We start from the raw sequence: 13967 nt of genomic DNA on the forward strand, positions 1-13967 counted from the left end.
AAATCATCTCCAATCCAGTGTCGTTTAGCTCCATCGAGTGACGCTTTCTCCCTTGGACTGTCTGTGTTTACGAAGAATTGGTTGTTTGTGGAACAAAGCAAACGCTGGTGACTATCGTGAAGCAACGTTTGTTTATTAAAACTTGTGGTGTGTGAAAGAGAGTGTGACACGAAAAATAACATCCCAGCAAGCCGCTTTTGTGAGGACCGGAAACTCACCGCCCAATCGACTCGAGTGGATGCACCAAGATGCATAAGTGCACGGTGGGAAGACTGTTGATCTGCTTGCTGATCGCACTCGTGGCCGGAGCGCACGGTGCCAGCAGCTACGTGTACGACTCCGAGGAGCGCTATCCGGTGCCGTCGGGTAACCTGCTCGAAGGTAAGTGTGTAGTCCCATTTCCCACACTCCCTCACGGCTCAGGCGGCCTTTGCAGTCAGCACGAGAGACACAAGACTCGGTTTCGGTGAAACCGGAACTCATTAATCTTCACGAACTGTTGCCACTTCCCCGAAAAAAAAAACAACAGCACCGAAACAAATTAACCCAAACCCACCTGTTACGGTGGTTCGCGCCCAGTTCGCGAACCGTTTAGCGGCCCTCCGATGCCACCATATGGTGGCGTACGTGATGGGAAGAACGAACCCACTGGTAACGCAAGTGAGGTGTGGTATGGCGTCACCGGTTGTGGGGGATCGGGGCTGGGGCGATACATAAACGCTCCTTCTGGGCTTCCTCTCGGCACCCCAACCCGGTGACATTTAACGAGGAACGCGTGTTAGTTTCGCTTGCGTCGAGTTAGGCTTCCAACGGCCTGTTTGGAGGAGGAGGAGGAGGAGGGGGGGGGGGGAGGGGAGTTCTATGTATTTTCGTTTCTTTTCTATTCCTTTTTTTGTGGAGCGGAAGGCTGACAAACTGTTGAATGTCCTTCGGGCATTCGGGAACGTCGAAAGGAGTAGACGGCAGGGCAAGAGGTAGGCGCCAGGAGAGGGCAATAATTTCCGGGATGTATTTTGTTTCGTTTTTCTTTTTTGTTTTCTGATATTCTAGGGAAACGGTTATCGATTGCCTTGTCTGCTTCACTATTCACTGTTCACTGTTCAACTTAAAGAAGCCATGAACTGAAACTGAATTGTTTGTAGGATTGACTGGAATGTTCCAAACTATTAAAAAAACAGTATTTCTTACGTAGATTGAACGTTTTTGCATAATGCAATGATTAAAAACGAGTTCTGCACTAAGAATCTTAATATCTAATACCATTGCTTAAGACTTATGTATTCCTATCAAGTGAAACCACTATTGTATTAAAGCCAGTGTAATCACTATTGTATGAATATCTACTTGGCAATGAAATGAGTCGTCCTTCTCTGGATCGAACGATTTATTGACTATCTCAATCCTTTAAAAGCTTTAAAACATACCGAACCTAGGCAGAATTGAAAAGTCTTTTATACATGGACTTTGAAATTCTTGGTCTGCTTTCATACCTCGATAGATATGATCTAGATTTAAGTGTACGATAGTTTTTCCAAACAAGATAAAAACACTTCAATCGATCGATAAGAAGTGTGTTATTCATTCGCCAGTTTCATAAATAAACTATCCTTTCTTGATCAAAATCGGGAGGTCAAGAAGCGGTGATAATGTTGTTGTATGTTTTTAAACGGCTGTGCACGACAATGGCTGAATATGCCGTTTGGCGCTTAATAAAAGCTTTATACGTCAAAAAATTATCCGCATAATACATACAGTGCTTTTCCTTAGAAAACGACTTAATTTGGTGTGATATTTAATATAGTTTAAGAGACTTATTAAACTCTTGGCATAAGACAAGTTTTTTGTTAATTTCGGATCGTGCGTAGCTTTTAACCTAATGTTTCCATGAACGAGGCCAATTTAACGCATAATGGTAATTACCTCGCCAGGTTTGTGTGACAAATAATGTTCCAACTGTTTACACACTTTGGTCAGAAAGTGTTTTATGGCAATAGTTTTATGGTTTTCGAACGTTAAAGTCCATCGCCATGTGTGCAACGTACACGGACCAGAGTTAGGATTCTTCGATGGAGGCGCCTGGTGGCCCGTAAGCTATTAAAGTTGCCCGTCGGTCGGCACTTTAGCCTTTTGCTACACACGTTAAAAGAAGTGCTTTTAGCTGAAACGAATTGTGTAGAAGCAACTCAACGGAACGCAGCAGAGTTCCAGCAGGGCGTAGAAAATGCCAGACTTGAACGGGAGGAATGCGGCCTCGCTCCGTTTACCAACGTGATACGAGATAAGTTTCCATCAGCATTCCCTTCATTACGGGCAGGAAGGGTCTCACATTTGCTAAATATTTATCCTTCCAACGACGGGCGCACATCATGCTGATGCAAAACGAACCGAAACGAGGCGAAACGATTAGCAGTACAAAAGCGAGCGATGTTTCAAAAGACGTGCGTGAGTTCGATGTGTTTTGTTGCTACAGTTCTCTTGGTGATGTGTTGCTCCAGAGTCTGCATACGTTGAACCATACATCGCATGCAGGTCATGTCAAGGCATGACGCACACTTTCACTAGCATTCGGACGTGTGTTCGGTGTGAAGCAGTAGGTGAAAGGTTGTGTATTAAGAACCGCTCTTTATCTGTTTATTATGCAAATATCTTTTAACAAACAGCTTTATTCGAGATGCTTTCTAAAGTTGCATTCGTGCATGTTCCTGCTCAAATCTTACCAAATTGAATAAACCGTCGTGAAAGGAAAACGTTAAAGGGAAGCTTAAGGGGTTGTAACTGTTCGCAAGCCGTGCAAAAACAAAGTGCTTGCAAACCACGTTTCGCAAAGAGGCACATAATCCCGCACAAATATTTACTCCACTCTGAACTCGTTCTGTTGGCTGATGGTGAAAGCGTGACCATTTATTTCGAGTTTCATTTCTTGGGCGAGGAAAGGCTTTCCGGTTTGCATCGATTCGAGTGACTTCGACGAAAAGACAAGTCTTGAACCGGGTTGGTTCGGTGTTTGCCGTTTCGGTACAAAAAGGTTTACATGAGGTAGAGAGGCTGAAGCAAAAGGTGCGAGTGAAGATTACAAACGGCTTAGTGTATGGCCCGTTGAAATGCTGGCCGAATTGGACGGTGGAAGTATTGCGAACAAATTTACCATAACGTTAAACATGGGTTTGAAATGTTTGATTTAGGTTATTGTTTTTGTGAGGTTCAAGACAACTTTATAAATATGTTCTGGTAAAACCTGTAGTCTGTTGACTAATTGTTATTGTATTATTATTTTTAGGTTTTATATTACTTGGTTACATTCTCGCATCTCTTTTTACTTGAAATTTAAATGATCTGAAGAATGCAAAATATACATTCGATGAAGATGGATTAATAAAAGCAGCTCAGTTCTAAATTTGAATTTTAACAAAACCGAACACATCTTTTTTCCATTAAGCAGACATCAGAAATGAATGATGCTACGCTACTGAATCTCGGTAATCGCTTTTTTATTCTAAATCGTTCGCTTAAATTAGTAAACTTTTTCAACCAAATCGGAAAACACCCCCAGAGGATGTTCATCGCCAGATTTGTCCAAGATTTCCCCAACGAATCTACAGAATGAGGTCGATGTTACAATGCGGTTGCAGCTTAACTGTCACCGATGATAGGAGGTTTGCATTTTAATCTTCTCAATCCCAAAACGGGGTGAGTGGGAAAGGCTTGGGAAGTTTGGCGTGGGTTTATTGGCCACTAACCCTGACGAGACCGTGGTAGAAAAGAAATCATGCGGTTCCTTCCAAGCTGTGTCTTAGTTATTTGCAAAGAGTGCATTTCAGACTCATTCGTTACTAGTCGGCGAGTGGTTTTAATCCGATTGTCGAAATTATTCAATCGATATTATTAACCCAAACCCACATTTAGCATTGTGAATCTTTGCAGTAGGACAGTGAAGAGAGGTAAACTTAGCCTTTTCTCGCGTTTCATTTCGATCGTTTCGTTTAGCTGTCCCATAAAAAAAGGAAAGGATTTATTTTGTTCGAAATGCAAGAAAATACACGGATAGACATTGTTGAAAGTAACAATCGATGAGAGAAGGGAGTGAGCCGTAGGATTCGGCAAACATAAGATGGGCAAGGGCCTGACAGACAGACGAACCGAATCACATAGAAACGATGGAAAAACAATCGGATAATGTCACTGTCAATGTTTGACTTGTCAGCAGAAACGGACGAACGAGGAGGAACTAATGCGAACAAATTACTTCATTTCCAAAAGGATGTTTACAAACTCACACACACATAGACACACGCACACATCCACGCTAGCACCCATTTCCCATTGCCTAGCGAAGTAAGTGAGCAGCAGGCTGGGGAAAGATGTGACAATCAGCAGCTCGTCAACTTCGTGGTGCCAAATATCCTTGAGCGTTGTAAACAGAATTCGAAACAAAGGGAGGACAAAGTTTCCACCGAACGTCGCAGTGTTTGTTAAGACTTTATGGTATCAGAAGAAGCCCTCGAGGAAAGAAGGTGGAGGACCCGCCTGCGATGAAGGAAATGCATTGTTCAGTGCAGTTTCAAGTTTGTGTGTCAATTGAAAGGAGTTATGTATTATTTAAAGCCCATCAACGAGGGGTAAGTTGTGCATTTGCAGAGCTTAATTAGATCACAGTTTGTTGTTTTCGAAGTGTGGTTAGTGGTCTGGCACTTTCAAGTTTTTGTCTATATCCGTAAAATTTGAATAAAAATACCTGAAGCTTTTGAATAAAAACACCATAAAACAAGCATTTATTACTTACATAAGAAATACAAATACATGATTTGATTAATAGGAATAGGATTTTTCTTTTTCATCAAAAATAAATTCTACCGTTAACATAAGTTATAAAGTTACTATATACTAGAATGGTAGAAGCAGGAGAGCTTATATTAAATCAAGAAATATGGAGTTATCTGCAAAAAAAAAGGAATTTTATCGGTGTTTGATCTTTGTGGATCTTTGGAGAAGTGAAAGTGCCAATCAAGCGCGGAAAATTAGCGCTTGCAAAAGAGAGAACAAAACGCATCCTGATCGACCATGAAGACGCTATTGTTCTGATGTTGCTAAGCTATTGGTTGAGATGCATGTTTCTTAATCCTATGGGTTGCATAGGATTCTTGCACACAACATGAGATTGTACAAGTTCATGCCATACAACAGTACAACGATAAACTTTATGTTTTATCGATGTAGCAATTACCTTAACTACATTAAAAAAAAAACATACTAAAATAGAACTCCTACTGTAACGATAAAAATAATTTTATCAGAAAAGTGCGTGATGGGAGTTCTCTTGTTTCCTTTTTTATCGAAATCATCCACCGCCATGAGATCATCATCGCTTCTAATTGAGTTTTTCCAAGAAACATTTCGAAGCAAGCAGCTGGCCGCTGACCTGACCACGCTGTTTAATTAATGTTTGTCAGGGATCGTACATTATCTATGTTTTTTTCCTTTTTCAGCCACATGAGAAGGGATGAAAAAAAACAAACGAATTAATTCTGAGTCTAGTGCACCTTCGTCAAAAGTTTGAGGAAGAGTTTTGAACAGCTCAATTAAACCACGAAAAGTGCCATTGTGGGGGATTTCTACCCTTAGTGATAACATTCAGTGCTTTAACGACTTGAGCCCAAATAGGAAAAAAGGTTGATGATGATGGAGGGTTTCAAGTTGCCCAATATCTGGAAATAATTTTCGATAGATCGGATAGTTTGGCGAGCTAACCAGGGAAACCTTTCGGGCAAAATGAAAATCAAATTGGGAACGTGGGTGAAATTTTCCAATTTACCGATTTACGGGAAAAATTTCGGTTGCGTGGGTATGATCCAATTCAATTCTTTGTAGCCTCAGAAATATTCCGTATATAGTTATACAAATTTAAAAAGTCTTGTTGAAAAATTGCTCAAAATTGTCTTTTACAGATACTTTTTTTTAGATAAGCTGCTATGAGTGCTCTTCCCACCACTCACCGGGAAAAATAGAGCAGAAAACAAAGGAATGAGAAAATAGGTTAATGTTGTAGCAAATGTTCGACAATGAGTCATCTTTCGTACCAGCTTGTTTCAACATTGTTTTCCATTCTTCTATAAGGGTATGATTGGTTCGAACCTCTTGACAAAACGAAGATCATCTGTTTCAGGAAAAGCTTATTAGTTTTCCAGTGTGTTGCCTCTTGTATCATCATCCGCTAGGATCCTTCACGGCCACTTGCTGCAGCGAATATTTTGCACCGACGTTGAACGATTGGCTCATCTTGTTTCCAAAGTCTCTCTGGATTTTCACATGTTTATCCTTTTCTAGCATGTGCCTTACCGATATGCTGCAGCAAGCATTCACTTATTATTTATTGCCCCAAGTGTTGGCCACCTTCGGGCCGCAGTTACACGTTCTCCGAAGGGTGGGTGGTTGCTTTTCGGTTCCCAAAATGCTTCGGAATTGAACGATTATGAATCATCTTCGCAGTGGCATTTATTTTCACTTTCCACTTCGGCCGACTGGCTGACGACTTTCGCCTTTGTTTTCGTCTCGTTCCGGTCGCACGGAAGCGGTTCTTGACGTTCGTGAACCGAACGGACACAATAATGGTTTCCGAAGTCGAAAAAGCGTGCGCCGGACCGGAAATGGCTTCCCTCTTCAACTGAGCGATATCGAATTCAAAAGCTGTCGCAATTCAAACGCAATGTGTTTGTGTGTGTGTGGGTGGATGAATAGGATACCTTAGGCAAAGCAGCTGCGGAAAGAAGTTGTTTCGTGCTGGTTTTCTTTGGTGGCCGTACTTTGCCACAATGAAGAACCTGACGGAGCGATTTTGAGACGTTGCTGAATCGTGGCGGTGTCATCACATTTCTCATTGGACGCGAACACGTGAGTTGCTGACCGGCGACAGTTACTAGGACAGCAATTTAGGTGAAGGAAGAAAAAAATCCTACAACCATCACCGAGAATCGATCAAAAAGATAAACCACTTTCGGGAGTCCCACACTGGCGGATGGTTGGCGAAAGGAATTTTGAACGGACGATTTTGCGTGGGCAACGATTTCTGGCACAATACTGACATAAACAATTTTAGACCTATCAAGATTGGGTAAAAAATAAATAAACTGTTTTGCCACAATATTTAAAGACGAACCCGACGAACCTGCCAAAACCCGTGATTGAATTGAAGGGAATGGAATTTATTAGTCGCTGCTAAAACACCAGCTGGCCAACGAGAGGGCTCCGGTTTCCTGCCGGTTTCGTGTTCCGGAAACGTTTATTCGGCTTAGGATGGATTGGGGAAGTTAATGTGGTAGAGTTGGGAAAGGCATGGAACAGCTCGTTATAGTCGTTCGTTTTTCCCGGAAAATCCTGCCAGGATTTCGTCAGCTCAACTGCCGAATGCCAACGGGAACCAACTTCGGAATGAAGAAAGAGAACTGCGTTTTAAACGGAGATATCTCCTTACTCTTAATCTAAGCAAATTAAACATCGAAATACGTTTTCAACGACTTTGTTGAGGTGACTTAAAGCACTTTCAAGCGGAAAAAAACTTTCAAAACAGCTTTTGCTATGCTACACAATCTTTCAAGTAACGCAATACAGGACGGGTCAATTTAATTCAAATTGGGAACGGTTTTAAAATCTCTTCCGAGCATAAATACTTTCCGAGCTTTTTTCCAAGCATTTTTGATTGCCCTCCTGCATCATCCCGAACCCATCATCCTCCCTGCTGACCAGGTGACAGTAAGTTGACGTAAATCTGCCCCATCAAGGGCGGGCGGGCGGGGCGAAATTGATCGACACAGTTCCGGAGGGCAGTTTCAGCCCCGGCCGCGCTCGTTTGCCACGTTCCGGAGTGGGTTTTGCGTTCCTTGATTGTCGTCCCACTGTAAGCCACGGTGTGAGTGATACGTGTGGGTTAAGGTTCTGACAAATTTCGACAAATATTGCTGTGCTTTTAGGGACGGAGGATTATAGAAAAATCTAAATTTATTTATAGACGAACCGATAGTGGAGTGGACACACGTTGCTATAGGGGTTCATTCCGGTCGAAATTGAAATTGGATTGGATTGAATTGTAAATGTTTATGAAAACAGTTTATACTATTTCGATGAGTATTTCACCACATTAAAATGTGTATCTAAAACCTTCTTCTTCTTCTTCACTGGCCCGCTCTCAGTTGAGCACGTCGTGCTGACATGGCCTGGTCACCAATCGCTTTCCAGGTCGCTCGGTCCATGGCTGCAGCCCTCCAACCCCGGTCGCATCCGATGTCCCGCAGGTTCTGCTCCACTTGGTCCATCCACCGAGCTCGCTGAGCTCCTCGTCGTCTCGTGCCGGGCGGGTCGCTGGTGAGCACCTTCTTGGTGGGGCATGAGTCCGGCATCCTCATGACATGCCCCAACCAACGAATCCTGCCGGCCTTCGCCACCGTCAGGATGTCCGGCTCGCCATACAGCTCAGCTAGCTCGTGGTTCATCCTTCTCCTCCACACGCCCTGCTCATACACGCCGCCAAAGATAGACCGAAGCACGCGCCGCTCGAAGACTGCGAGAGCGTTAGCGTCCTCCGTGAGCAGAGTCCAAGATTCATGCCCATAAAGGACGACCGGTCTAATCAGCGTGCGGTATATGGCACACTTAGTGCGTGGGAGAAGCCATCTGGACCTCAGGAGTTTGTGGAGCCCATAGTAGGCACGATTCCCCTGAACAATGCGCCTCCGGATTTCGCAGCTTACGTTGTTGTCCGGAGTTACGACAGTGCCAAGGTAGCAAAACTCCTCTACTACCTCGAGTTCGTCGCCGTCTACTGATACACTGCTCCCCAGCCTGGCTCTGTCACTGTCAGAGCCTCCGACGAGCAGGTACTTTGTTTTCGTCGCATTGATCATCAATCCAATCCTTGCGGCCTCGCGTTTCAGTCGGGTGTACGCCTCGCACACCGTCCTTGTGTTCCGCCCGATGATGTCGATGTCATCCGCGAAGCCGAGGAATTGGAGAGAGCGGGTGAAAATCGTGCCACGGATGTCGAAGCCCGCGCTCCTCATGACACCTTCCAGAGCGATGTTGAATAGAAGGCAGGAGAGTCCATCACCTTGCCTCAGACCCCGGTGAGATTCGAACGGATCCGACAGCATGTTCGAAATCCTCACCTTACACTGCACCCCCTCCATTGTGGCCTCTAGCAGTCGAACCAACTTCTCGGGGAAGCTGTACTGCCGCATGGTCTTCCATAGCTCCTTCCTATCTATGGTATCGTAGGCCGCCTTGAAGTCGATGAAGAGGTGGTGCGTCGGGATCTGGTGCTCCCGGCACTTCTGGAGGATCTGCCGTAGAGTGAAGATCTGGTCGGTGGTGGATTTGCCTCCAACAAACCCAGCTTGGTAGCTTCCGACGAAATCTGTAGCAAGGGGCGCGAGTCTGCAGAAGAGTATCTGGGATAGGATTTTGTAGGCGGCATTGAGGACTGTGATGGCTCGAAAGTTGGCACAGTCCATTCTGTCACCCTTCTTGTACACTGGGTGGATGACACCCAGCTTCCAGTCATCCGGTATCCTTTCCTGCTCCCAGATTTTCACAATTAGCTGGTGCATACTGACGGCAAGCTCTACCGAACCCATCTTGAATAGTTCTGCCACCAGCCCATCGCTGCCAGCTGCTTTGTTCTGTTTCAGCTGCTTGATGGCACTAGTGACTTCGTCCAAGGATGGTGGGAGCACATCGTCATCTACCTCCTGGCTAATGTGCTGCTCAATTCTGCCTGCGCCGCTGCTGGACTCCCCTAATTCCGCTCCGTTCAGGTGTCCGTTGAAGTAGCACTTCCACCTTTCGATCACCTCTCGCTCGTCCGTAAGAATGTTGCCCTCCTCGTCACGACACATTGCGACGTTTGGCGTGTAGCCGCCTCGTGTCTTCTTCAACATCCTGTAGAACTGGCGAGTTTCCCCCGACTGAGTTAGCTGCTGAATCAGTTGTTCATCCGACTCCTCGAAGCGGCGCTTCTTGCTCTCGAAGAGTCGGGTTTGCTGTGTCCTCAGTCGTTTGTAGTGTTCCACGTTCTGACGGGTTTCGCGCTGCAGCATTCGGGCGCGCGCTGCGTTCTTCTCGGATAGTGCCCGCCTGCACTCGTCATCGAACCACTCTTTCCTCTGGTTACGTGGCTTATGGCCCAGTGTCTGCTCGGCTGTGCTGCTGATGACTCGCTCCACCATACGCCAGTGGTCATCGAGGGACATTGTGGCGGTCGCGATGTTGTCCGGTAGCGCTTCCCCAAGCGCTGTCGCGTAGCCCTCGGCAACAGCAGGTGTTCGCAGCCGATCCGTGTTTAGGCGTGGGGTAGGCCGGTGACGCAGTGTGTTGACAGCGCAGAGCTTCTGCCGTAGCTTCACCATAACCAGGAAGTGGTCCGAGTCGACGTTTGCGCCCCTGTACGTACGTACGTCGATGATGTCCGAGAAGTGCCTTCCGTCTATAAGAACGTGGTCTATTTGGGAGTATGTCTGTTGTGGTGATCTCCAGGTGTAGCTGAAACGAGGTTTGTGCTGGAAGAAGGTGCTACGGATGTTCATGTGCCTCGAGGATGCGAAGTTGATGAGCCGGAGGCCGTTGTCGTTGGTTAGCTGGTGGACGCTAAAGCTACCAATCGTAGGTTTATAGGCCTCCTCTCGCCCGACCTGAGCATTTAGATCTCCGATGACTATCTTCACATCATGTTGTGGGCAGCGGTCGTACTCCCTTTCCAGCTGCGTATAGAACGCGTCTTTGTCGTCATCGCTGCTCCCAAGGTGCGGGCTGTGCACATTTATAATGCTCAGGTTTAAGAAGCGTCCACGTATCCTCAACCTGCACATCCTGTCGTTGATCGGCCACCATCCGATCACACGCTTCCTCATAGCACCAAGGAATATAACAAGGAACGCCGTACCGAGCTCGTGCTTATCTCCACCACTCTGGTAGATCATGCAATCGCTACGGTAGGGGCGCTCCGAGACTCCTTTCCAGCGAACCTCCTGAAGTGCTACTATCTCGAAGCCGCGGGCTCTCACTTCCTCTGTGAGTATTCTGGTACTCCCGGGTGATGTAAGAGACCTGCAGTTCCATGTACCGAGCTTCCAATCATAGTCCTTTTTCCGTTGCGAGGGTCGGGCATGATTGGTCCAAATCGGTTTTTCTTCGTAGTGACTTTTCGTTGCGGTTATACAGGGGGTGGCTTGCAAGGCCTCTCCCCCCGCCTCCTATCTCGTCGGTGGAACAACGCATCCTAGCTGTTTTACGTCCCGTAGGATGCCAGGACAGGGTGTACAGCCGCCCCTAACATGGGGAACAGACGCTGGTTCGAGCCGCTCCTAACATGGAGAACAGACGCTCGGGGATGGACTACTAGCAAGTAGCAGTCCATTCCCCCTCTCAATTCAGCCTTGCCGCCCATCCGCCCAAGGGGGTGGGTTTCCCCGTGTACCCAAGCTTGGATATTTAGGCGACAAGTTACCGTTCTGTACGTCGCGGACGTATTGAGTAGGAGTTGGGGAGGAGAGCCTATAGTAGCCTTCAGGAGGCGTCGGATCCAACCCTTTACAGATCATCTATCTAAAACCATTGGAATCATTTCACTGCCCAGCAACGTACTCTTAACTGATGGCTAAGATAAGTGCATCCATTCGATTAGATAGAAACATATGGATAAACAACGGTCTATTTTCTTGGTATTGAAAAAAAGACATCAACATAAACACCGGATTGTCCGTCGTTGGCAATTGTGTATCGTCATTAAGTGTACGCTTGGCAAAGTTTATTGCTGGAGATTTTATCACGCTTCCCGTAAATTGCTTCCATCAAACTAATCAGGCGGTTGGTCACGTTCCAGCTTGCATGAGCGGACATCTTCACTTGAATTAATAGGAGAAGTTTAACCTCATTCATGCGTGTATGCCATCGATTCGCTTGGGAACATAATTATAAACATGACGATATTTTATTTATATTGAACCCACGTTGTTTTTGCTTTAAGATATTTAAAGGAAGATACAGCCGTAACCTTTCAAATAACATATTTGACTAGTTCTTCTCGAGGTACACTAAGTGATAATATTTTTGATAAAACATCGATAACGGGTTACGGACAATGCTTTGATAAATCGATAGTATCGAATAGAGATTTCTTTTCATTTTTCCTGTGCAAACCTGTATTGTAGATGTTAGAAGAAGAAAATCAAAGGCGTTCTAATTTTTTTTCTCGAGGGTATAATTGTGGAAAAGCTATAGTTTGTTTATGCTACAAGTTTGGTGAAATACCGTCTAACGTTATCGGTTTTGTACAATCATTCATATTATTTATTAAATATTTCGGTAACCGTTAACTTAAGAAGTTAATTACTTTGCATTCGAATGACATATTTTTGGGTTCATTTTTCCTGCTTGTCCAATTAAATCACACAAATAAGAGCAGAAAGAGCCGACTTCCGTTGATTGCTACACATCCAATACTTAAGTGGTGTCACGTTTTCTCACGTTGTGCGATGAACTAATTGTCCCCCGGTTTTCCAGCCGCGCGGTTGCGCCACTGCACGTTTCTTATTCTTCCGGAACTGCACTGTTGAGTCTTCCCCGTTGAAAGGGTCACGTTGAGAGCCCCTTTTGACATTTTGGCAGCCTTTGATGGGAAAGATGAGAGAAACATAGCAAAAAAGCAGATCGTTCCCATAATCGGTAGAAATGACTGACTTTGAAACAATTTCCGTGCAAAGCAACAAACAAGGCGCCTGGTTGACGAAAGATGAAAAGTTTTCCACCACGCAGCAACAGGAAGGACAGATGAAAGGGCGAAATGAAGCTCGTCTGACGAAAGGAAGCAAACTCCTAACGAATTTCCTTGACAAAAATAATAAAGAAGGCGCGCAAACAAACACTCATTAGTATTCCACCGGTGGATGACGGGTTTCTTCCAATAAATCAATTTCCACTCGCTGGCAATGAATTTTTACTGCTTCTTCTCGTCCCTATCTCACTCTCCTTCATCCTCTCCAATTCAAAGTTTTTGTTTGTATCCGCGTGAAAAACGGGGAAGCGAACGAACCGGGCGTAGCGTACCAAACGCAGCGGGACGTAAAACGAATAATGTGTAAATGAATACGCGCCCGGGCGTCCCCATGGGGTGGCGGTGGTGGAAAGCACCAGATAGGGAACAGGAATCGGGGGAGGTCAATTTGAAAAATGACTATTGCCCTACCGTGTAACGCCCTTATCGGACCAGACGATGGAACGCCTGTTGGACGTAATGATGAATTTATTGACCAGCCAGCCAATGTGGAATCGTCCCTTTCTCCCCTTCTCTGTCTTGCGATCTCTCTATCGATCGGGGAAAGCTTAAGTAATGACGGAGATTTGGGTTGCTGTGGGCGGAAAGAAATTTCTTCAAACGAAGCTGGAAAATCGAAAAAATAGATTACCTCGAAACGCCACTTTGCAATCCCCTTACTGGACTGCTGTTTTTCGCATTTTCCTTCTCTATGCTTTGCGACAATGTACAGCAAGTTGTGGACTGCTATTGCATCTCAAAAAGACGATTTCCCTCTACCAGCGGACGGCTTGCAGAGGAAGCCCTTTGAACGGCACCAAAATGAAGCGTCCCACCTTTTCTTGGTAACATTTTAATGGTCTCATTTAAATATTATTATTCAAATTGGATATACTTTTCATGCATTTCAAATAAATTTCCCTTCCTTATTATTGTACTTATTGACCGATCCAAAACGGATTGGTGATAGTTTGTTTTTTTAAATGGCACAAAAAATTAATGACAAATATGGCAGTTCATATAAATCCTAGCCTTAGGACGTAAACCTTTGAATAAATGGATGACAGTTTAAATGTAAATTAAGTCCACAAGCCGCAATAGTCGAATACTAACGAATAATTATTTATTTTGAGCATAACACTTGTTATTAGTGTTTACCTACAGATCAATTTAA

The 13967-nt window shown here is 44.9% G+C and overlaps 1 protein-coding gene across 1 annotated transcript in view; it reads left to right on the forward strand.

Moving 5' to 3' along the window:
* Positions 1-248: 248 nt before the first annotated feature.
* LOC131292836 (U8-agatoxin-Ao1a-like) overlaps positions 249-13967 on the forward strand; it is a 31757-nt gene continuing 18038 nt past the window's right edge. Inside the window, exon 1 of the mRNA XM_058320927.1 lies at positions 249-381. Within this exon, the coding sequence (XP_058176910.1) occupies positions 249-381 (133 nt within the window). The remainder of the gene's footprint in view (positions 382-13967) is intronic.

The sequence above is a fragment of the Anopheles ziemanni genome, chromosome 2 (assembly GCF_943734765.1).
Source record: "Anopheles ziemanni chromosome 2, idAnoZiCoDA_A2_x.2, whole genome shotgun sequence".
NCBI lineage: Eukaryota > Metazoa > Arthropoda > Insecta > Diptera > Culicidae > Anopheles > Anopheles ziemanni.